This window comes from Harpia harpyja, chromosome 14, assembly GCF_026419915.1.
Source record: "Harpia harpyja isolate bHarHar1 chromosome 14, bHarHar1 primary haplotype, whole genome shotgun sequence".
In the NCBI taxonomy this organism is placed as follows: Eukaryota; Metazoa; Chordata; class Aves; order Accipitriformes; family Accipitridae; genus Harpia; species Harpia harpyja.
In genome coordinates, this window is record NC_068953.1 from 36,728,685 (window position 1) to 36,753,537 (window position 24,853).

Sequence of the window (24,853 nt, forward strand, 5' to 3'; positions counted from 1 at the left end):
TGTATACCATTGTAATTAAAAATACAGAAATTTGGGCAATTGGAGGTTTTTGCAGATCAGAGAAACAAGTTTTCTGGCATTTGCTGTGACTTTCTACTGCTAAATACCTTAGTGTTTAAAAGAAATGAAATGCAAAGTAATCACCCCAAAGAAGCTAGACACTACATCAGGAAAAGGTGACAAGGAATTAGAATGGCAATTTATTTGAAGGAATAGAGAAGAAATGACAAATCAGTGAAATAGTTGACAAATCAGTTGATTTTTGGATGTTGAACATATAGGAGGGGCTGCAAGTGTATAGTGTTAAATACTGCAGTGACAAACCATGATTTGCAACTGGCTTGTTAAAACCCATGAGGAGATGGTGCCATGTGGGAAGGTGATGGAGTTGAAAGAAATGGTATCGATGAGAGGATGCGGAGAGGTTGATAAGATATCATTTTTAAAGCCATAGTGAGAAATTAAGGCATCAGGTGCCAGTTCTCATTGTAAAAATGAATTTGTCTCTGTAAGTGATGTTGCCTCTACAATCACTAGCTGAAGCTTATGTGCCTCTAGCCTTCATTTTAGAATTAAATGACCACTTTGAGGTTACAGTATCATCAAGCAGCTGATCCTTGAAGGAATCAAGAGACCTGAATGTTCCCTAGGTTCTTTCTTCCAGTGAGTTCTCTGGTGATTTTTTTCACTTGTCTCTGCATCTGATTTTTTTTTTTACCTTTCTCTTATGCAGATAGACCTACCTTCAAACATAATAGCTCCCAGCCTCACTCTTGGCAGCAGTCACTCTGAAGTCTGAACTGCCATACTTGTAGTAAGGAGGAAATACTTGGTTATTCAGGTAGGGCTTGCATATCGCTGTGAAGATGGCTGCATGCTACTAGTGGCATGAGTGTTTGCGAACCTTAATCAAGCTTTGGCACAGAATGTCTCTTCAATTTTTGATATAGTGGAGACTCCATTTCTTTTCAGATTTAAACCCCTATTGTCATGCAAATAATAGTATATCCTCTGTGAGGCTAGAAATGGGAACTTAACCTTTTGCTTATACGCAGTGAAGAGCTTGATGTTACGGTATCTTGGTCCCCCAGTTGTCTGTCCCTATAATCTTTTGAAAATGTATGCAGTTCATTATGCTGTGTCCTCCACTTCAAGGACAGAATATATTGAACAAGTGGACTAATTAGTGGACTGGCAAGCACAGCAGCCCACAGCTAAGCTTTTTGTTTGAAGAAAAGAAAAAAAGCTACTTAAAACTGCTACTGAATTAAACCTGCTTGAAATCACTGGAAGATGGGTTCTGTGTAGCGAGCCTGACACATAACTCTTCTCTGAAATGACAGTTTGTCATTGTTTTTTACGATTTGTTGAAATGGTTTGAATTGGGATAAATGCTGCTTGTTGTACTTGGAGTTGAGAGTAAATCTGAGCTTAATACAAAGGGTGAGGGAATCTTTGTATAGGGGCAGTATAATATTGGATGCCCAGCTCTAGCTTAAGTAATTGGAGAGAAGATCCTGGATTCTTTGCTAAGGTTTCTCTTGATAGATTTTTCTAGTTAATAGATGAATAAAGTGAAAGCTTTCCATCTCTGTTCTGGTGGTAGAGAGAAGAATTGTCTTTTTATTCTTGTGTCCCTCAAGCTTTGTCAGGACTGGGAGAAGTGTTGTCTGATACTCCTCTATTCCTGTGGCCATTTTAAGGAATGTTTTCAACTGCTTTTATGTCCTGTCTTCTATTCATCACTGTCTGTCCTGAGGATAAAAAGTGCTAATTTCTTCAGCTGTTGGTAGCCTTCCTAACAACAACAACAAAAAAAAGCAGTGAGGGTGTTTGCTGGTTTACTTCTGTGTTGACCAGAAACTTTGAGCCAGACGGTCTACCATGGTAGTGTCTGCCATAAAGATGACCATCATTTTGGTTTTGTGTAGGTGTTGGGACCAGATGACCTCCAGCAGTCCCTTCTAGTCTAAAGCAGTCTTTTGAGTCATTACATGTGAATGATATGACAGATGTATTTCTTGATTTGTGGAAGTGGGATTAATTCAGCATAGCACAAAATGTGGACTTTTCTCACATTGTTTCCTTTTTCTTCCTCCACAACTGGGCAGGAAGGAACAGCCAGCAAAGAAAATGCGGTGACTAGACATGTCTTGCTCATTAATGCTTTGCTGGGTGGGTCATAGTCAGCAAAACTAGTTGGAATCTTGCAGGTTTTTTGTATGGTTATAAGATACTTATGTATAAAATGCATGATTATCAGGTGATGTTAGGAAATGTTACTCAGCATATGCATTTTAAATAGGAATGCAAACAAGTTTGTGGTGATTAAGACATGGATACTTGAGTAGAGGAAAGTTTCAGTGTGAAGTGGATGAATGTTTCTGCTTCTTGTTAATTGAACTGTTAGCTGTAAATGAAATACACTTCAGTTGTTCAAAAAAATACAGTTTTTACAAGCTGGAATTTCAAACAGTCTTTCCTAATCAGCTTGATTAGTTGGTATAGTTTCAGATAATAGGCTTCTCCTTTTATTTGTCTTTTACATGCTAAACTCCAAGACCTAGGCATAATATGCTGCGCATGGGAGATATTAAGTAGTGTCCAGTGCAGTAGTCCTCTATGGTCTTTCAGGACTCTTTATTTACACGTTGCAACCTGCTCTTAGACGTTTACTCATTGCTGTTACTTATCAGGTAGCAATAGGAGAGACGACTAGCCTGTTTTGAGAACTATGTACTCATTGCTGAAGAATCAGTGTGTGCTACTTATGGCAGCCAGGTAAGGGTTACTTAAAGGTTTATTTAAGGGTTACTTAAGGGTTTCTTCTGGAGTGGATATTTTATCATGAAAAACAAAGCTCAGTTGAGATGTGAACTGAACCTGCTGGATTCTTTTAAGTGAGTTTACCATGGAGCTTCGGAATGCCATGGGCATATTTTGTCTACAGTTATACATAGATGACCCTTTCTAGAGGTCAGGAAACAGTTCCAGGGTGGGAATTAGCTGTTTTGGGAGACTGTTAAAGACCAGGAAAGCCAAGCTTCCATTACCGTAATAAATGTTTTAACTCAGGAAGTCCGTAAGCTCAAATGTGATTGTTAAAGTTTTCATAAAAGTTGAATACTTTCTGCTTTTAAAAAATGTAATGTTTAAAAAGCAATGTCATGCTTTTTTGCCTTTGTTCTGGGAGATGTGGGGAGGAGCAAAATACAGATGAGTGCTTTTTCAGAGGAGCCTTTTTTAAATGCAAAGGGAGTGCTGGTGACTGAAAAGAGAGTTGTCTAACTGAAAAGCCCCTGAGCTGACTTTTAGGATTAAATGTGGTAATGGATCCTCAGGTAATCTATTTACTCACTTCTAAGAGGCTTCAAAAGGAAACCAAGGAAAGTTTCCTGAATTTGCAGCACTGTGCTTGCACTCCTGTTGTAAAATGTTTAGGCTCCACAAATCAAAAAAGACAGAGTATTGCCTAAACTCTTGTGTTCTACCAGTTTGCTTTGTCTGTTTCTGATCAAGGCAATGAACTTCAGATTATGAGGTTATACTGAGGTGAAATCTATGTTGTAGCCCTTCTGAAAATACAAATATTTTTCTGTTTTCCCACTATTTAATGCTGTGTAAACCAGAGTGTTACTGACCTTTTGTCAAGGATCATGCAGACTTTAGTTCTTATTTCTTTGCAGTAAGCATTGCATAATGTGCATTTGAGTCAGATTCTCACGACGACTCCTAGATGTCTGAAACCACCCAATGACTAACAGTTAGTTGAGATGTCCAAAATAAAAGTTAAGATTGGTAGTATTTTAAAGACTGTTTCTGAAGTTTGGTTGCATTCTTAGCTCTTAGAGATTTCCTATATGGCCTTCTTTAAACCAGCTATGCATCTTTACCCATATATAGGGGTGTTGCAATAATATTTATTCTGTAGCTCAGAGGAACCATATTTACTTAACAAATATATATAGAAATGAAATCATCAGAAGGAAATGTAAAAGCAGTATAAATCTTTGCTGTTTGCTAAATATGGTAAATACTCAAACCTGAATGCCAAATATCTTTCAGAGCATTTATAACTAAACATGAATTAGGAATCCTTTCAAACATAAATGGTTGAGACTTTGTGTGTTCCCTGTGAGACCTCCATCCTCGTGTCTGTTCAGTCTTAAGCCTATTTGAAAAGATTTACATTCTCTTTTAGGACTAAATTTATTGTGTACGTAGATCACCTCTACTTTGCAGAGCTTGTGCATGTTTCCCACCTGCAGTTCCTTGTTTCCAGCATTCAAGGAGCAGCTGTGGAAGAGGAAGTTGGAAGAACAGATTATTATAGGTCTTAGCCACACTTTTCCCAGGTTCTTGTTTGCTATTTGGCTCCAGTCTCTAGGTGGTGATGCTCTGTTCTCGGTCACTATTTTCCCCTGGTTTCTTTTGACTTCTTGCCTATGATATGGCAGGATAGGCACAAAGAAGAGATTGCAGAATCAGTAAAAAAGGCGGTGGGAAGAAGTTAGCCGCTGTCCTCACAGCAATTTGTTTGGGCTACTGGAAGTGGCTTGGGCAACAGATGAAATATTGCAAATGTTTACCTGTTGTTTTGAGCACTCAGCCTAGGATATTTAGGCATGCTGCTGGCATGGCTTCTTTCTTTTCAATCCTACTTGCTGCAAAATTAAGTATTTTCATTATGTATGCCACAGGTGTTCCAGAAATGTGCTCTCTGCCTGCCTCTTTTCATACCTCACACACAACTCTGGATGACTGATTTATTGCTTAAAACTGGGGAGCAGTCAGACTACTCCATATTCCAGTAGGCTTATGCTGTTGTTGTTTTCCCTTTTTTTCCATTCATGATGCTAAATACCATAATTTCTTATTGCCTTTGGAGGATGAAGATCAGGATAGGTAAAGCTTTATTCTAATTTGTCTACATTCTGCTGTTGATATAAGTTAATTTTATGGAGCCGTGGAAGTATCTGGGTTCTTGTATGATTTTAAAATTTCTGTGTGCTTTCCCTTCTGCTGGTGACAGGGGAAGCCTGGTATGTGCCTAGTAAGAGCGTATAGTTTCAGTCTTCTCAAATTTCTCTAAAATTTTTAATTCATGTTTTGGGTGTAGTCTTTCCCTATAGTATTTATCTTTATACATTTCATCTTTGGCCTCAGACAACTTTAAAATCTTGTTAGCACTGGTCAAAGGAGCTGTCTGCTGCTGTAGGAGAGAGGATGTTTTGGCAGGTTCGTGCTGTCATTTCTATTTCTGTTTCTTCTCTTTTCATGAATCCAGACAAGGTTTTGTAAGCAGTGTCTGCTGATATCTTGATACTTGCTTGAACCTCATATCTGTTCTTTTGTGCTTGTTTTCCTTATTCATTTTTCCATCAGTCTATTTCTGAGGTCCATACAATTTTTATCCTATGATGCCAATGATATGATGTATGCGAAACAATCCCAAAATAGACTGTTAGAAGAGCCTTGGCTGAAAAGGGATTTTGGTGCACTTCATGCAATATATATCCAAACTTTCATTTCTGATACATATTAATCTATTACCAGAGAGCTTTAAGAACAGAAACAAACAGTCCAATCCAGATGTTCACTATTCTTGGTATGAGAAAGAATTTGCTAGTATCAGTTCTGTTGATCTTTTAAAGGGAAAGAAATAGCAGATCAGAGTGCACATTTATATACCTGTTATTTTTGCACAACTAAGGCTATCTAAAAATTGTGATTTCTTCTAAATGACAGGCTTTTGATTGCTCAACCTCAATTGTTTTATGTTGGAATAGTGCAAGGCAACAGCAAGAAAATGAGAGCAAAAAATGCATGGAAGCTGGCATGTTGTATTTTTTCTAAAGATGAGTCTTTTCTGAAAACAGGCAGAATTAGTTGCCTGTTTTGTGTGAGAATCACTGGCTCTTCCCACACTTCATTTCCTCTAACCTTTGTCCCTGTACCCATATCAGTGCGTTTAAAATATCCAGTTCCATGCTGTCTTTGTGGCTCTTGAGGTCAGAGTAGATGCTTTTGTATTGGGTCATGAAGCCTGTGGTGAGTCATTCTTTTAAGGATATACTCAATCCCTTTTTCAGTATATTCTCACATCCAAAGTATTCAACCCCATATTCTGTAAAATGGTCAGTAATGACTTATTTGGTGGGTATGTGCATGAGAAATTCCAATCTGTATTCCTCTGTGGCAGCAGCTAGAATTTCTTCTCTCAGACTTTAAATGAGCTAGGAGTATATGCTGTACTTCCCTTACAACTTTTGTGATGAGTAAGGCTTTGAGAGAGAGCAGAAGTCCTAGAATCGCTTTAAAACAACTTCTCAATCTCAGCAGGTGTATCCACTCTTCGATTATTTTATTTTCAAATAAGTAACTTTTCATTCCACTGGCCAGTCACAATCAGGATTCCCTGACATTCATAGTTATCACTAGTTCAGAATACTTGCTTGGTATTTTAAATCAAAGTAGTCCTCAAGTATTAATTAATAGTCTTTCTTGTTTCACTTGTGTGATGCTGGTAAATGTTAGAGCTGTGCAAACATCATAAAAAAACTTCAGTCTGTTAATTTACATTTTTTAATAAACTGCTTTGCTCATGGCGCTTTTCTGTTTACATTCCACAAACAGTGAAATGATTGAGTCTTACTGACATAAATGATCAGAGGAACTAAACTTTAATTTTGAAGGAAAGTAACTGTTTGCTTACTCATGGGGAAGCTAACAGGATCTGGGAAAGTCTTGGATGATCACTGTGGTTTTTCAGAGAAGTGTCTGTGCTCCAGGCATGGTTTGTGTCTGTTACATAGTTGGTGGTTGTGGTTTTTTTATGGATTATCCCTTTTGCCTTGTTAATGTAAAAGTAGCTATTGGAAAACTTTGTCCTGTGAACTACGAGGTCCTCAGATCCTAGAGAAATTTTCAAATGATGGACTAGGTGAAGAGGTAGACTAAATTGCCTACAGTAACTGGAAATTCAGAGGAGATGTTTATGGACAAATTACAACAGCCAGTGCCATCCCTGTTAGTCAAATACTGAACTTACCTTAGGTAGAATGATTAATTAAAATAAAAAATTGTCAAGATTCATTTCGATACTTATTTTTTATCATCTGAATGGTTTATATTTTCTCATGTGAGATCTATAACTTGAGGATTAAATTAATTTTGCAGAGTCGTGTATGTTAGTGATATTATTTTAAATGGCAAGTGATACTATCATTAAGGAGTTTAATTTAGGATAAAATTAACTATCTGAATCCATAGATGCTTAATACCTGCAATGAAGGGCTGGATAACAAAGCCTTCCCTCTGGATACCTGTACCACAGTTACCGATTTCAGCTATCTAGGGGTGGATAGCACAACTAATTGTACAGTCATCTCATTGTGGGGTTTTGTTTTCCCTTGAGTGATCTAAAAAGCTTGTTTATTGCTGATGCAAAATTTCTTTCATGTATTTGAAGGGAGAGGGAATTCAATGTTGAGCTGTTCTTGCTTTTGTCTGCAGAGTTGAGTATATACCCTTCCTGTGTGAATAAGGGCTTAAATTCCAGGAAACAGGAGGATTTTATATATATGAGATGTCTTGTATATGCCCCATCCTAATGCATTTCTATAAATAAGAGCAGAATATAGAATTGAACACTTGTGGTTTTTAAAAATACATTTTTGCAGATGTTTGGCAGCTGTTACTAAGGTTTGAGTATTACTAGCTTTGTTAGCATTTGCCACAAAGATCCAAATAAACTAAGCATAAAACTAAGCTTTGCATCTTTCCCTTCTTTCATTAAGCTGCTTGGAATTGCAATGGAACTCTGGAATTTTTTCCTGCAAGTCTTTATTTTGGTCTCTAGTGTTGCTTTGTTTTTACTGGCAAGAAGTAAAAATAAAAGCAGTTGGCTGTTCTCTGGTATGTGCTTTCTGGTCTGACAGAAAAACCTTCATCCCATTAGGTTTGGCTTGCAATTTTCCTAAAGTCACAAAGACCTTTGTCTAATGAGTTGCCTGTAGGGAAAAAGTAAAATCTGATTTTTGCAGTCAAGGATGTTGGATAATATGCTTCTGATCCAGCCTGATGGAAGAGAATGCTGCTGTCAAGAGAGAATCTGAACTTCCTCTGACAGGTCCAAAAGCATTGTGGTTTTAATTGGAGATGTACTTGCTTCAGTTTTCTTTCTGATCTTCTGGCTTCATGTGGACAGGCAGAGGAAGTGATGATCCAACGGGTTTTTCTCTCAATAAATCATCTGAGTTTAAATTCTTTACATTATGAACTGTTCAGATTCTGATGCTTAGATAAGGAATACTGTGGTTCTTCTGTGACGTAGCAGAAGATTATTTTTTTTAATCTATTATACTATGAATGGTAAGGTTTCGAGCTATTTGTTCTGGCAAAGAAGGATGAGAGACTTCAGGAATAGGAAATATGGGAGAAAAATCTTCCACTCAGCAGTAACATTTCTAAAACTAGAGCTAGCAATGAGGTAATTGGAACTCCTGCAGCGTTTTCTAATCAGGCTGTAAGTTGGATTTCTGATGCTGACTTCATATTTAAATATGCATATGCATTTATAACCTTACCTTTTAATTGTATGGCTAAATAGTTTAGTAATTCTTGATTTTTTTTTTTTTTTCTTCAGATTCCAATGATTACATCATATCAGATAAAGGCAACATTGCTAAGGACTTTTTTCACCCTTCTTTTCCAGTGTTCAGGCCCTCTTAAGACTCCGTGCAGCCTTGGAATGAGTAAGAAGTCAGTCTGCATTTGACAATGACTTATTGCATGACCAGACCTGCACAGACACTGTAGAGTCCAGCCTCATTTCACATGTTGTGAATCGCTTTACACAAGCAAAGCAAGTTATGTTTTGTGGAAGCAATGAATGTTTTGGAGAGTGTACAGTAATTGCTTTGCTTTGAGTCTGGAAGAGACTGTTTCTTCATCTGGGGTGAGCTGTGAGACAGCAGTGCACAGTGTTAGAGAAGAACAGCTGCTTTTAGCTTGCATTGTTGTAACAGTCTGGCCATGAACATGTTCTCCGCTGACTCTAGTTGTCTGCTTTGAAAAATAAGAATGCAGATGTGCTACATTGAGGTGGTCTGCTAGATAAAATTGATTGCACATTTTAAGTGGCATCTTTGCTGTTTGAGTAGAATGATCTGATTCTCTGAAGAAAAGGTTGGCTGTGACAAATTTTAGCCTTCATTTATTGCATGCATAAAAGGCTCTTAAAAAAAATCTTGGGCTTTAGATTATGCATCACCCATGAGTTTAGGTCTGCTGCCCTATAATAACCTTGTTAACAATGCAACCATAGTAATGATGCTATGGAAAAAATCAGTCATTTTGTCTAGCCCCTATCACGGATTTGTTCTCACCCTGATTTTACAACTACATTCTTTTAGCTTTTCTATTGTACAGAGGTGACTAGAAATTAGATCATATGGTAGCTTTCAGTCTATGCAAAGTGCAACTCGGCTCCTTCATCTTTGCTGCTGGATTAACATTACAATTATATGGCATGACCTACAAAAGTTAATGTGAGAAGAAATTAAGAAAGTTTATTTAAACTGTAGTTCTAGTTTTGAAAGTTACTTGATCACCTACTGTTTGATTCTTCCCTGTGTATTGATGTGTGTAGTAGCACTTAAAACTTTATGCTGTGTAAATTCTTCTTTCATTTCCCAAGTAATCCTGTCAAAGCATGTCAATATACTCTGTAGTATTAAGTATGATCTCTCATTGCATGCAGGTGAAGCATCCAGCTAGAAAATTTAAACTGAAAGTTACAAAATACCGTTGTAGATTTTCTGCACGATGAGGCCCTTGTTTTCCCTGAAAGATGAGGGAAGGGAGGGAAAGAAAAAGATAAGTTAGGCCAGATTTTTGATGTCTTAGGATAATGTATAATCTTCTCTAGGTTCTTAAAGAGGTTTGACTGATGGATCTTTGAAAATCTTATCCATGTTTAAACATTGAGAGCGTGGAATGCTAGGAAACTTGTTCTTTGCTGGTATTTTTCTTGGTCTCATCTTGGATTTTTGCACATATAATGCTGCTTTGTTCTCTGGAGCTCAGGCTTCCACTTTTCCTTGATCCTTGTACTTGCTTTTTTTGCTTTTGGTTTTTTATCCTTTTAAAATATTGGTTGGTAGTGCACCCCAAACCAGACATCCAAAAAACTCTTCCAGCCTCTGTAGTTCAGGTTGTTACTGCTGTTCCACAACTGACCACTATTATGCTGGATGTAGGAAATACAAGGAAAAAAAAAAAACCCAAATCTCAAGTTCCTGTGGAGTCTGCACTTGGGAGTAAAATCAGTGCACAGGAGAGCCTGGAGTGTTTGGAACTAAGGTAAAGTCAGAAAAAAATGTATTGCTGACTGTATCGGCTTATCCATAGTAGAGTGGGAGGTACATGTCTGCTGCTGGCATTCTGAGAACAGTGTTTCTGGTTGAGCAGTATTGTGCTTAAAATGGAAGCAGAGTCCCTATGGAAACTCCAAGTGGTGGTATGATTGAGCATTACAGTTTTTGTTTGGCTGTAGTCTTTGCTCCACCCTGCAAAAGTTGTAAAGGGAATATAATTGAGCACATGCTGGATCTTGCAGAACTGATCTATCCCAAAATAAATCATGGTTCTTCAAACACTTTATCAAATGCTGCTGTTAATAAATAAATCAGTCTCTTCGTATTCCTGCTTAGCTGGTTTCTTCCTTGAGCCGATACAACTAGTAGTGTGGCAGTACAGTGAACTCAGAGCTGCTCTAGGTTGAATTAGTTTTATTTGGAGGTGGTGCTTACTTGTATTGAATTGTAGTGGTTGTAAAGGTTTAGAGTTTAACATCAATTTCAGTTTTATTTTTGCATTTGGGTAGACATAGTTAAAAAATGAAAATAGGATATATGTGTTAGCCATTAAAAAACCAAGTGTACATAATGTCTTGTGCCTTAAATTTAGTCAAATGTGTCTCATTAGGCGCTTTAGCCAGAGTTTAAATTAACAAAGCTGCACAAATATTCAGAACAAATCTAGATGGGACTTGGCAACTGTCCTTTTCAAGTCCTGTGAATTCTGTAAAGGCTTAAATTTGAGAAGCAGCAAGTCCCTTCCCCATTACTGTTCTTTTTCTCAGATTTTTGTTTTGCCCATTTTGTTATAGCCATGAAATGAACATGTAGCTCTGCAGTGGGGTTGAAACTAGTGGATAACGGCTTTGGACCAAATGCATGGGACAGTTATCCATGAGAAAAGTGACTGAAAGACTTGTGTGTAGGTTCCCATCCGTTCTCAGTGAGCTTTTGGGGAACTGTATTTTCTTGCTTTCTGGAATAGATTAGAAGCCATTGCAAATTCACTGATGTTAAATTTTCTTTAGGACATGGCTCAGTATTAGCTGAAAGAGTTAGTATCTAAAGCATATGGGTTAAAGAAAAAGAAAGAAAAAATTAAAGAATGATGTGTGTGTTCTCCCAGCTTCCTGTGTTTGTGTTCTGCTTGTATGTTGTTAAGGTTGATGTCCAGCTGCCTCCCCACAGTTTGAAAGCAAGCTTAGACTCTGCTGCTGCTGACTAGGTCCAGATGTGAACAGACATACTGGGACCTGGTGAGAAAGTCACAGTGGGCATGAGGGACAGAAGCACTTGTTAATGGTGTGTTCAGATGCAGAGGGTGTGTGTTCTTTTAAGGCATGTGTGGGGGTGCTAAGTGCCAGTAAATTGATGTGGTGAGGCTGAGAAGAGGTCCTTGACCCCAAGAAGGCTGCTGGAGGTGCCTGGACAACAAAGCAAGCTATTTTATTTTTTCAGACATGCATAAAGCTTTTCATCTATATACATATATAAAAAAATAGATTTGCAAGGTTTTAGTCTAATTGCTTAAGCTTCCTTTTTTGAAGATACTAACTTAGGACTTTTGACCGACAAAACTAAAAAACTGTGTAATATAAAGCAAAACTTCATTATTCCCTTACTTGACAACTGCATGAAGCAATTTATGGTGTATATTTAGTAGCTGTGCTTAAACAGCTTTCTGGGCAGCAGTGAAGAGCTCATTCTTCAAATCAGTTGAATTTTCAGATTTTCTTGTAATACATAAAGGCCCAGTCTTGATGTAGATTCTTTTCTATGTGTGAGGAAGTAGTGTTTGTGCTTCCTTCTTAAGAATTAAAATCCTGTATGTTCCACCAGAGTATCTCTCCACTTTTCCTAAAAGCATTGTATTATTTGAGTTTTCTTCCTTTTTATGTCAGAGATGCTAGTATTTGAAAGAAAGCATAATGTAGAGTTCTGATTCGGAGAACTGCAGATGTTGCTTGGAAGGGACATCTGGAGGTCATCTTAGTCCAGCCTCCCACTCAAAGCAGGACTATTGCCAACACTAGTTTAGGTCAGTTACAGCTTTGTGTAACTGAGCATTTAAAATCTGCAAGGATAGACTCGACTGCCATCTTTCTGGTAACCTGTTCAAGTGTTGCGCTACCCTCCTGGTGTCCAATCTGAATGTGCAAAGCCAATATAACGACTGAGAGTTTGGTTCTGTCATCCCTGCTACTTCCATCAGGTAGCTTTAGGCACCTATGAAATTTGCCCTTAGCCTCCTCTGCCAGACTAAGCAAACCCAGTTTCCTCAACATCCCTTATCAGGTCAGGTGCTCTAGGCCCCTGAACATCTTGGCAGCCCTTTGCTGGACAGTCTCCAGCTTTGCCACATCTCTGTTGAGGCTGAGGTCCCAAAACTACATTCAGTTCATGGTTTGTAATGGTAGAGCAGGAATTACCTTTCTTTGTTCATGGTGGAGTCTTTCCTATACATGAGTAAAGGATGTTTCTCTGCTAGAGGTCAATGTCTGTACCACCTAGAAGCAGTCTGCCTAGCTTTAATTATTTTCTAGATAAGGAATCAGAATGATGGGATTCTTAAGGATGATCTGAGGATCTCAACAGTTGGAGAAACAGATGAGAAAAGGGTGAATGTCATCTGAAAAATGAGAGAAGGTAACTGCTCTTGTACTTTCCTCCTGTATGGGATGGATAGTCTTTTTTGGAAACTGAAATGAACTTCATGGTGGAAATCAGATTGACACAATGCCCGATTCATGGAGACCTTTGATCTACTGTGAGCATTAACTGAACATTTGCTTAACTGAACAAATTGGAGACTTACTAGAGATTAATTTAATCAACTAACATCTGTAGTAACTTATGAAGTTATAGAGCTGTTGCTAAAGGGAGTAGCTATTCTTACGTTTTCAAAGGGAGGCATGAAATGAATAGAGCAGAGCTTATGATCTCAAAACAGAATGTCAGATGTATGATTACCCTCTTGGTTCCTGAGAGTAGCCTTTTGAGTCCTTTGACCAATTTTAACCAAGTATAGCTGTGGAATAAATGTGTCTCGCATCCAAAGTCCTTTGGGTAGGAGCACAGTGCACACCTGTTTGGGTAGCCTGCTGTATTCACTGGTTGGTTGGGAACAGTTTTGTGCCATATCAGATGTAGTACTTGTGATAGGGATCTTTAAGTGATACAAGATGCAAGAAACAGGGTCATTACTTTTGTTTGTAGAAAACTTTTACCTGTGGAACTGGGGTGGGTTAAAACAAATATAATATTAAAAACATGGAGCAGGATTTTGTGTCTTGGATCACTTTGATTTCAATGCTGAGTGGAAAGCATACCAATTCAGGAGAAAGCAGCACAAGATTATAACTCTCATCAGTCCCTCCATGCTTGAAGTTCAAGTATACTAGCTGAAAGGGATAGCAATACTCAAGTTGAATATCTGCTAGCTCACCAAAGTGACTTCTAAACTGAAGGAACAGAAAGTTAAGTAGTATGGCCCTTTAAAATGGGCTGAAACTGCAACTCATAATTGTAGAGCGAGCTTGTTAAGGCTTTTTGTTTGGGGATTTTTTTTCCCTACAATACAACAGTTCTGTGTTTTAGTAAGAAAGCGGATGAATCAATTTAATTATTCTTTGGATTTCTTATCTCACATCAAATTCCCATGGCAGGCTACAAGGATATAAAAACTAATTCTAACTTGAGAACAGTTTGTGTTGAATGCGAAGTATGTTGTGCCTTAAACTGCTTGCTTCTGTAACTGTTCTATGGGAGTCGAAGCTTAAAATAATCTAGCTAACATTCCTGTGTTCTGTTACTTAGCAATAACACTCAACTACATGCCTAGGTATATTATGAAATTGTGGACAAGGAATTATCAAATACAATCTTAATTTGAAACTTCAGGGGTGGACTTAGTTTCAGTTTTCTTTTGGGGTCAACACAGAAACCTCTGTGGTGAGGGTGCACAGTTGAGGATGAACAGGAAGGTGGATTTGAAGAGTGGGATCTACATACCTATGTGCTGAGTATAATGAATGAAAATTTCTCTCAAGGGGTAAATAGAATGCTACAGTGTGATTTCCAGCAACACTGTGGCATTGGCACAGGGCTCAGTTAAGAGGGAAACTCTGAATTGAACCATTATTTATGATCGATCTTCTCTGACTTTAAGCACAGCTGCCTATGGGATCTGTCCTGAGGCCAACCAGCTATGAGTGGCTAATTGGTTTATGGGGTAAAAAATTTGTGGTATGTTGTGATGTTTAAAGTGAAGTGCTTTTGAAGGGAAACAATGAGATAATTAACTTACCTTTTTTGCTTTTGGTTTTTTGTGGTTTGTTTTTTTTCTTTACCAGAGGTATGGAGAACTTGGTGGCTGGCTCCAACCTTCCTCCACTTTTTACAGATGAAGATGGATCTAAGGAAGGTAGTGAAATTACTGTAACTGGGTAAGCAACTACTTCTTTTTAACCTTCAGCTGATAGGTACTATCTCTAGACTTGCCAGGGAAACTGTTACAGTGGGAAGAGGGCATTCTAAGTAATTTAAACAAACAAATAAAACCAACAAAAATCCTACGACACTCCCTTGGCCTTCATAGAACATCACAGGACTCTAGGAGAAACCAGGACCCTTCTGAACTGATGGAAGTGATCACAAACTTTTCTTTAAAGTCTGTTTTTCCTAGGATTTTAGTCTTTAAGACAGATTTAGATAGCATGATGGGGGCAGAGAGAGAGGGTGTGTATCTGTTGGCTACAGTGGTCCCTGCTAAATAAATTACTTCTATTAAAGATATACTGTTCATCACTGATTTCTGAAAACCACTGAGAAACTGATGTCTTTCATTTTTGTCACACTGACTCTGCTTTTACAGATTGAAACAATGGCCTCTTTTAAAATCAAAATTACAAAAAGAAGTTGCCTTTTAGGAATACAAGGGATTCTTGCTGTGTTTTCATACTTGATTTTTCTTTTCTGTTTTGTAAAGCACCAAGCAATAATATTTAGACTTTGCAGGCAGGTAAAGCCCTGTAAAAATGAATATGGACACATTTACTTCAAGCAGGTCTGAATATGGATTTACATATCTGGGACTTCAAACTTGCTGGTGCCAAATGAGGTACATGTTCAAATTAGGTTTGTGTTCAAGAGGTATTAATGTGTTGAATGAGCTTTCATCAGCTTTCGCTGCAAATGGCTACATCACATTGAAGTTTTTCCTGGATGTGTAGTTTACAAAGCTTCCCTGCTAAGGGGTAACGGATAGGAAAGCTGAAATGTTCTTCAAACCGTAACAGTGATTCTAAGAAACTGTATTGTTCCATTTTCTTTTTGATACACACCAAATGTAATTAACTTATAGGAGTGTGTATGTTTTGTTCCCTTTCTTTCTCTCTAATTGTTAGAAATATGAACTCAATGTGATATCTGAAAGTCAGGCATGGATCTCTCCAGCCCTTGTGTCTTTACCAGTAATTATGCCGCAATTGTTCATTATAGTGAGTAATGAAAATATGCTGTTTTCTCTATTTAAAGACAAAGTTTCCTGTAGGCATTCAACTAACAATTCTGTTAATATATCTCAGTTTTCCATAGCTGTATTCTATAGGAACAATTATTTTGAATATTTAAAATTTGGCATGCATGGAAGCAGCTGTAGATCTGAGTAAACGAACAAAGCTGACTTGAAGCATATGCTGCCGTTATAGTAATTTTCATGAATGTAACTAGGCAAGGCCAAGTAATCTTTAGCTTGGCTGAAGAAGGGATTAGATTCTGAGATGAGTCCCAAAATGTTATATTAATTTGCCCACTGAGCGCAGTGGTGAGAATGACTGTGGGGTTGTTGCCCCAAAATATATGCTCATCTCTATCTGCCTACCTTCAGAAATATTTCTGCGTGCTTGGTTTTTTTTCTCTTTTTTTTTTTTGTGGTTTTTTTTTGTTTTGGTTTGGGTTTTTTGCCTCCAGGCAGCTTGCCCTTTCCTGGAGTAAGGTTGATTGATAGAGCTCTTGCAACAAAATTAAATAGTGGCCATTCAGGAGCCTGTTGGGAGCTAGTCATGTTTGTGCTTTAAATACCCACATGTATCACCAGGAGGTTATGTTGAATGAAGTTCAATTCAAAAATCATACACAACCACAAACCTTCAAGTGTATTTGTGGAGAAAGATATTAAATGCATCCAGAAAGGTGTGTATTATTGGTTGAAGATGAAACCATTCATTTCAAATTCCTTACGGTATTTTTGAAGAAGTGTAGATTCGTGCTTTCTGATTTCTGATCCAAACATTTACTTGCTTGACAGTTGTTTGTATAATCAAAAGCTTCACCAAAAATGAAACAAAATAACACTTCAAAAATCAAACTGTCTTTGGAAGTCCATAGTAACTGTAGTAGTTAGAGCAGTTGCTTGGATGGAACAGACAGTTCTTCAAAAATTAGTCTTTAAAATATTTTTTTTTCTTGCTAGTATAAGAACTGAATGTGTTTGCAACATTTTTGCATGTTTTAGAAGATTGGGGAGGAAGTGATTTAGCGATATGATGATTAATTTTTTTCTTTTGCTATTATATGTTTTTTCAGATTAGCGCATTCTGAGAGTTCATTCAGTGGTGGAACTTCACAGTCTGTGAATAACCCAGATTTGGTGGAGGATTTGTCACAGGTTCAGCAGCTGCAAAATGAGTCCTCTAATACTGCTGAAAACACTGAGCAGAAGCCTGAGGAGGAGGTGAGATGAAATAATAGTGACTTCTCAATGAAGCAAAAGCATGGAGTTTTGTCATTATAGTTTGTCTTACCTCCTCAGATTTTTTCGGATAGGATCACAAATTTTCATCTATTTGCCATTTTCATCTTTTGATTCTCTCTAGTTTTCTCCTGTGTTGTACAACTGCACACAGATAGCCAAGGAAAGCTGGCAGTCATAATGTACAGAGAACACCATGCCTGTCTCTAGCTTAGCCAGCAGGGTCCACAGACTGGTATTGCATTCAGTCTTTTTCTGAAGACTCAATGGTCAGCTGCCACAGCTTACTTTATCTCTTGAGAGTCAGGAAAGTGAGACCGTTGTACTCTTCTGAGAGTAACTGATGTCTTTGAGAGCATTATGCTTACTACTTTAGATCATTCCTTGTGTACCATCCTGCGCTGATTTTTGGTAACTAAATCATGAAGGATCTGAAGTTTGACAAGAAAATGGTTTTGGTTTTTCTGATAGATGCATTTGATATTCCTTGTTGTAGTTTGTTTTCAGCTGTGAGGTCCTTGTTTAATTGAGGAAGTAGTAAAATCCCAGAAAGGAAACTAAAACTAACATGATGGTAGGAACATGTTGATCTGGGTAGAGATTAGAAGTACTGAAATAGTTGTATGTACATAGTATAGGAAAATAGTCTTGTCCAGAGACTGCTATAGTAGTAGTATGAGGCCAAGAGGATGAATGGTAATTGTGTTATTCCTGTGAGCTCACAGTGTGCCACAGGCAAATCTTACAGCGGAGTTTGTTCATATCTCTATTGGATGTGATTAGTGGGAAAGAAAGCCTATTGAGTAGATTAGAATAGAAAAGCCTATATATGGTCCTTTCACCTATATTTTGGGCACATAATGCACAAAGGTGAAAGATTTGGAAGGGGTAAAATAACTAGTTAACAATTGTTAACTAATACACAAAATCTTTCCAAACATGATTTTGAGGCAAATGGCTGGAGGGGGGAGGGTATGTGAGGGTGAGAATAATTTTTTAAAAACCAAACCAAACAAACAAGTAACAACAACAACAACAAAAAATTGCAGTTGCATTAGCTAGGATGATAATTTCATGGGTTATCAAGCCTCACAGTTTTACAATCAGAAGTTGATGTAAATGTTATTTTATTGTCCCTGTGGACCAGGAGAAACTGCAAACAACTTTTCACAATGAGACTTCTTTGGCTTTGCTTAGAGAAAAGTCATGATTGCTCTAAAGTAAGGTTTGAAACTTACATCCATGGAGAGGATGTATTGCAGCAACATACTCCCGATGAAAATGTTTGAGACATGAATATGTATTCCTTCCGGAGGTGGTAATTCTTTTCCCTCAATCTGAATTTTCTTCCGTTTTCATTTTGCAGCAGCAAAGAACTAAACGAGGAGGCTGGGCCAAAGGGAGAAAGAGGAAGAAACCCCTTAGGGACACCAATGCCCCCAAATCCCCCCTCACAGGGTATGTACGATTCATGAATGAGCGTAGGGAGCAGCTTCGAGCGAAGAGGCCTGAAGTCCCTTTCCCAGAGATCACCAGGATGCTGGGCAATGAATGGAGTAAACTGCCTCCTGAGGAGAAACGGGTACCATTAAACTCCCTTTTCCTTGTTGGATTATGATCACTGTTAAATGGGTATATTGTTGTTTAGTGAGGAAGTTAACGCAGGCTTTTGATTAAAGTTGTGTTTAGGAATGTATTTCAAAATAAGGGGCACAGGTCCTCCAGAGTTCAAATAATGAACCCTGGTAGGGCTGTAGTGTCTCATCCAGGTGTGACTTGAGGAGAACCATATCCTCTAGTGCAATAATATATTCAGAACGGGGGGGATTGTTCTAGTGAGACATCCCATGGTTTATGCGATTCATCTGGATGTAACGCTGTACCTAACTCGCATACAGCTGAGACCTACCAGTTTCCAAGGCCAAAGCCATTGGAAGGACGGGGCAGGCATTTATTCACTGTGGCTGAGAAGAACTTGGCAGGATTTCAGAGCTGCTTGAAGGATTTTGCAGTTCTGTTTATTTTACAAACTCACCAATGTATATAAACATATGGTGTCTTACTCTAAGACAAGCAGACCTGAAAGGACAGGTTACTGAAGGAGGTGGTTAACATGAATAAACTTTTAGACAATGTTTTGAAGTATTGCTAGCCCTAGAAAGTAAGTTGAGATCTGTATGATGGACAGCACAGTGAGAGTTACGTATTCTAGTTTCTACACGCATTACCTTAGGAAAAGGTGGGTTTTTTCCCACCTTTCAGTCAGAATGGGATGTCTTCTAATTGGGACTTCTGTCACCTTCTGCACTGTCTGATACATGAATGAAGACCAAGGCAATGTTGGGTCTGGTTCTTTAACTCCTTCTAGAGTGGACCTCTTTATTGCTAATGGGTGTCTTACCATTCACACCTGATTGCTAATTGGAGATTACAGCAAAGCAGTAGTTAAATCACAGTGGAAATTTATGCTATCATACAAATTTATCAGGACGTTTAAGCTTTTGAAATACTTAAAAGTTTTTATCACGGCTGGATGAAAAATGGGATGATGCAAAAAACAAGAGTTCCTTTTGTTGCTTTTTACTAAGCTTGTAGAATACAAGTTATACAGAGATATTATAAAATGGTGCATAGGCATAGCATTTTAACCATAATGAAAAATGTGTGTCAAGGCAAAGCTGTTGATTTGGAACACACCTGTAGTGAGAATGATGTTGCTGTCTGCTGGCAGAGAGGGGGAAAGAGAATAAGACATTCTGCCCCTCTACCTCCTGTCCTTAACATATTCTTATCGTGTCTGAGACAGATTTTTAACCTGGGGAAAAGGAGATTGAGTTCAAATCTCTAGTCTATGTGCTGCGTTTTAAATCCCCAGGGAATCTGTCCTTTTTGAGTAAAGCTGTGAGTCTCTAACCTATCACGGCTCAGGGAAGGACTGCTGAGCGCTTCCTTCCCTTCAGTTTCCACTGCCCTTTTTTATTAAGGCAGTGGAGGCCACTGCCGCTTTAGAACCCACATCTAATACGACAGCCCAAAATTCTTGTTGAAGCTGAGTAAGCTTGAATTTGGTTAGCTAACAACTATGAAGTCATTCTCCAAGAGCAAGCAGTGGAGTCATAGTATACTATTGCACTGCAGGTTACTGCCACATAATCCAGGGGAGAAGCATGTCTGACATTCTGCTTTTGTGGCTGATCTCCAGTGAGTAGCAAACTAGCTGTCTGATACAAAAGTTGAAGGGAAAGTCTCGCATTTCCCCTGTTCCAGCCCTGTAGTCTTGCTACTTGCCTTTGTATTTGGCAAGCATAAGGACACGTTAGTTGAGCTGACAGGACTGACCAAACAGTGAGTCTCCCTCAGAAAAAGACTATTACTGTAATCATAAAGCAAACACCCTAATAATCATTCTTCTTGTTATTCCCCTGTATGGGGGAATATCTAATGAGATGTGTAGATCTGCACTAGAAAACCTAGGACATCTACTTACAGGTAGTGCAGCAGAACTCATTCTTACTGATTCAAAACAATCCATACAAAACACAAGGAGGAAAAACTTGTGTTGTTTTTAACTCAGTTACTGCACTCTGAGCAGCACGTTGCTGGAGATGGAAAAGAAGAATTAATGTCTTATGGAAGAATACAATGTCCAAAAGCAATGCAAACCCTGCATCACCACATTTGCACCCCACTCCAGAATGTTAACAATATCCTCAGCAGGGTCAAAACAATGTAGCAAATGCATGGAATTTATAACTGTTACCTGTATTGTTGTGATGACTTAATGAAAATAAAAGGCATACCAGGTGACTAAGGATCTCTCTGTTTTAACACTTACTTTAATTGAATTTTAAGCTCATTGGGGGAAAAAATTGGAGGGCAACTTTTTTCTTGAAAGAATCCCATTAGTAAGTGTTGTGACCACTCCTTAAATGGCTTTCAGTTTATCAGTTCTCCTAAAGAATTCTCTAGTTAAGCTCATTCCATTATGCAGATGTGTGAAATATCTTCAGGCTAGGAAAAAAAAAAAAAAAAAAAGATTTCTTTTAACCTAAAAGCAGATAGCTTAAATTGATATAACCTAGGCTCTTTTATCTTTATGCTACTCTTTTCCAATAGCCATAATGTTTCGTTCACCTCTCAGATGGGCGAAGTGTGTGGTTGTAGAATGGTAGTGCTTTTTGTCATGGGGCATGAAAACAAGAGTGTATTGGAACCCCACTGTTACAGATCTGAACCTTAAAGCATGTCTGTTAAGGCGTTCTTGCTTGACGGCATTTAATCCTGGCCACAGAAAGGCAATTCTTAAGTATTTGGTCTATAATGTGTAGGTAATATTCAGTTGAGTTGAGTAGCTCAGTAGCAGGTGACTTGTAGGCCTAACAAAAAAGAGTTAACAGAATAGTGATTTGAATTTAAAAAAAAAAAAAAAGAGAGAGAGAAAATGGGACATGAGAATACAGTAATTTTATCCAGAAATCTTATGTCTTTGCATCTCACATACATTCTCATTGTTTCTTCATTCCTTTCCTGTTTGCATAGGTGAAATGGATCAGCACTTCATCTGACAAGTTGTTTTTCTTCCCTTCCTCCTGAAGGGGAGGAAACTCCCTGAAACTCTCGGACTTTTTTGTTTCAGCGATACCTTGATGAAGCAGATAGAGATAAGGAGCGTTATATGCGGGAGCTGGAGCAGTATCAGAAGACTGAAGCCTACAAAGTCTTTAGCAGGAAAGCGCAGGACAGACAAAAAGGCAAATCACACAGACAAGGTATTGAATGGGACAAAAATACGTGCCTAGGTAGAATAATGGAAGATTCCCAGCTAGTCATATAGCCTCACACTCATTTAAAGCCTTTGATCTAAAGGCTTTTTAAAAAGTGAATGTGTTCTTTCTATGGCATTTGCATCAGCCAAGTGTTAAGTGATAAGATTTATGTAAATTTAACTGTACCTAGATTGTATTGGAGGATGTGCGCTAAAAGCATCAAAGTTAGACACAACTTCTATGTGGTTTATTAGGGAAGCTGCACAAGTTTTCTGTCTTTAAGTGTTGTGTAATTATGGTTGTGTAACTGCTTTGGTTCTTGTTTTCTCAAATCTTGTGTATTTTGGGGGATTTCTTGTTTGTTTTTTCATTTTCAGATGGAGCAAGACAGCCAGCCCATGATCATGAGGTAAACATCTTCATTCTACCCTTATGTCAGTGGACACATTTTTCAGATGACACAGGTTTCTAGTGAAGTCAATAAAAAAATAGTTTATGGCAGTTGAAGACCCTAATCAGAGGTTTAGAGTATGAATTCTTCCTCTTCCTATGCAGTTTTTGATCAAAAGTTAGAAACAACTGAGAACTCTTATGATCACATTAGTATGATGAAAACTAAATTTAGTAAGTCTTGGGCAGGTACAAATGATGTAAGATAAAGTGGGAGTGTAGGGTACACTTAAAACAGATTTGTTTTGTAATGTTAAATAAATCAACGGGTGCAAGTCAGTATAATTGAGCCTTTAAGTATCTGGTGTGTTAGAGGTTCAACTTGCAAAATTTTTACTTTGAAATTTTTCAAAGCAGAGAATTTTAATTATTACTTGGTAAGTGAAAATTGAGGTAAAATGTACAAATAGCTTGAGACCTAGATAAACCTTCCAAGTTAGCACCTTTTAGGTTGCTGTTTTCAGGTACTGATTTTCTGCAGCAACATGAATGCTTGTGGCTTCCTTGAGAAGAAAATGGGTAAAGTAACCAAATCATTGGGAGATGTCTGGCTTAAACCTCCTCCTGCCTGCCCCTCTGCCCCCCCAACCTTTGCATATGTAAATATTGGACAAGAGTAATAATGCCTGGAGGTAAGATGCCTGTGCTTTAGTTGATGAGATGTATCACAAATCTTGTGCATCCTGGCTGACTATGCTATCTCTTCCCTTGAAGCGCTGAAACTCTCTCCAGTTGTATTACCTAGGGCCACAGAGCTTCTTTCATGGTTGCCAATAAATTGCAAACAAAAAGCAACGAAACATCTTGTTTATACACAGCCTCTTCACTTGTAAGCAATAGGCCTTTCTGAAAGATCTGTTTTTCTTTGTGAGGTTCTTTGCCTTGGGAAAGCAATCAAGTTGCTTTTTAATGTGTTCATTACAATAGTGACAAGGCTGCGCACTGCTGAGAGGCAACTACTGGTCTTGTCTACTTTTAAGGAAAATAAGTTTCACTTCCAGGAAGATACTTTAGTAGCATGTTTTCGATATGCCTTTTTATTAACTCTTAAAGGAAGTACTTGCAGTAAGATTAATCTTTAGAAGTACGTGGTTCCCAGGATTTCTGGTTCTACAGTCACTGAATCGAAGTTTGTCTTTAATTGTACAAAGAGAGATTACTGAAGGCTTCAAGTTCTAGGTTGGCTGTGATGTTTACATAACCTTTAAATTATACAGGTGGCAAGCTACAAATTCAGAGTCTTACCTCTCATCCTTCTAACTCGAGCTGTCATTGCTGAAATCTCACATCATAAATGCAGTTAAAAAGGAGTCCTCCATACCCTGTGGGGCTTTTAAGCTTCATCAGATAGTTATTATGTAGTTGAGCTAGCAACGTGTTAGGCAGGCATCCTCTTCTGAAAGCATGCGCCTTTGCGTAGCATTTTTCACCTTTATATTATAAAATTCCACATGCTTATCACTTGATGCTTTCACATCTTTTCTGCAAGGGAGTCAGGTATTACAATCCTGCATAGGCAAAGAACAAGCAGAAAAGATTTGGACTGCTTTTAGAAGTATATACTCCAGTTGTTACTGGAAGCAAGACTAAAGCTTTCTGTTGTCTTGCTGCTTTCTCTTATGCACGTTGACTATTATTATTGTGTTTGTGATTAGTAGGTACGATCTGATTAAATTATTTCTTGAGAGAACATAAGGTCAAAGACACCTTTCCTTCTCCCCTCACCACACTTAGGTTTTCATGATTTAGTTTCTGTGAATCAGTGTTGAACTGATTTTAAATGTTGTATATAGAGATGACCTCCAAAAAATATTGCAGTGAACAATTCAAATACTAATTGTAATAAAAAATAACAAAAAGATGAGGCTTGGGAAGGTGAGATGAAACTTTTAATAGGCAGATATAGCCATGAAAAACATGGAGACACTTTCTTAATAAGCACGTCTGTGGGCATGAAATAGAACGTTTTTCTTCCTCCACATCCTAGTTTTATAAATATAACATATAGCAATTTACACTAGAACTATTAATTGTAATCAGCAGTGATCAAACCATTGTTAATTGTTCTCCGTTGTTCTGTTACTGCTTCTTTCCTCAAGTTTGATTCGGACTAGGTCTAGCTTCATGCAGTCAGTTACGCAACATTTTACTGGCAAGATTTCAAAGATTTATACACACATGAGGGAGATTAGGCATTGCCTGGTAGTATTTACAACCTTTGAAGATAGGGAAATGGCTGCCATAGTGTGAGCACACAGGAAGAAAACCATCTACTCTGAGAACATTTTTTTTATGAAGTAGTGTATTTATTACATCCGTTCCTTACATTATAGAATCATAGAATCATTTCGGTTGGAAAAGACCTTCGAGATCATCGAGTCCAACCATTAACCATGGCCCCTAAACCATGTCCTGAAGTGCCTTGTCTATGCGCTTTTTTAATACCTCCAGGGATGGTGACTCAACCACTTCCCTGGGCAGCCCATTCCAATGTTTGACAACCCTCTCAGTAAAAAAATTTTTCC

The 24,853-nt window shown here is 38.1% G+C and overlaps 1 protein-coding gene across 4 annotated transcripts in view; it reads left to right on the plus strand.

The window, feature by feature from the left end:
- The window catches only part of HMG20A (high mobility group 20A), a 48,616-nt gene that overhangs the window by 12,122 nt on the left and 11,641 nt on the right, over window positions 1-24,853 (plus strand). For 3 of the 4 annotated variants that reach the window (XM_052807113.1, XM_052807117.1, XM_052807116.1), the window contains 5 exons: window positions 14,714-14,806; window positions 16,947-17,094; window positions 18,479-18,694; window positions 21,749-21,881; window positions 22,256-22,287. In XM_052807113.1, the coding sequence (XP_052663073.1) occupies window positions 14,718-14,806; window positions 16,947-17,094; window positions 18,479-18,694; window positions 21,749-21,881; window positions 22,256-22,287 (618 nt within the window). In that variant the 5' untranslated portion in view covers window positions 14,714-14,717. Of the gene's footprint in view, window positions 1-733; window positions 842-14,713; window positions 14,807-16,946; window positions 17,095-18,478; window positions 18,695-21,748; window positions 21,882-22,255; window positions 22,288-24,853 lie in introns of all 4 variants that reach the window. The other variant, XM_052807114.1, reaches the window with a different exon arrangement.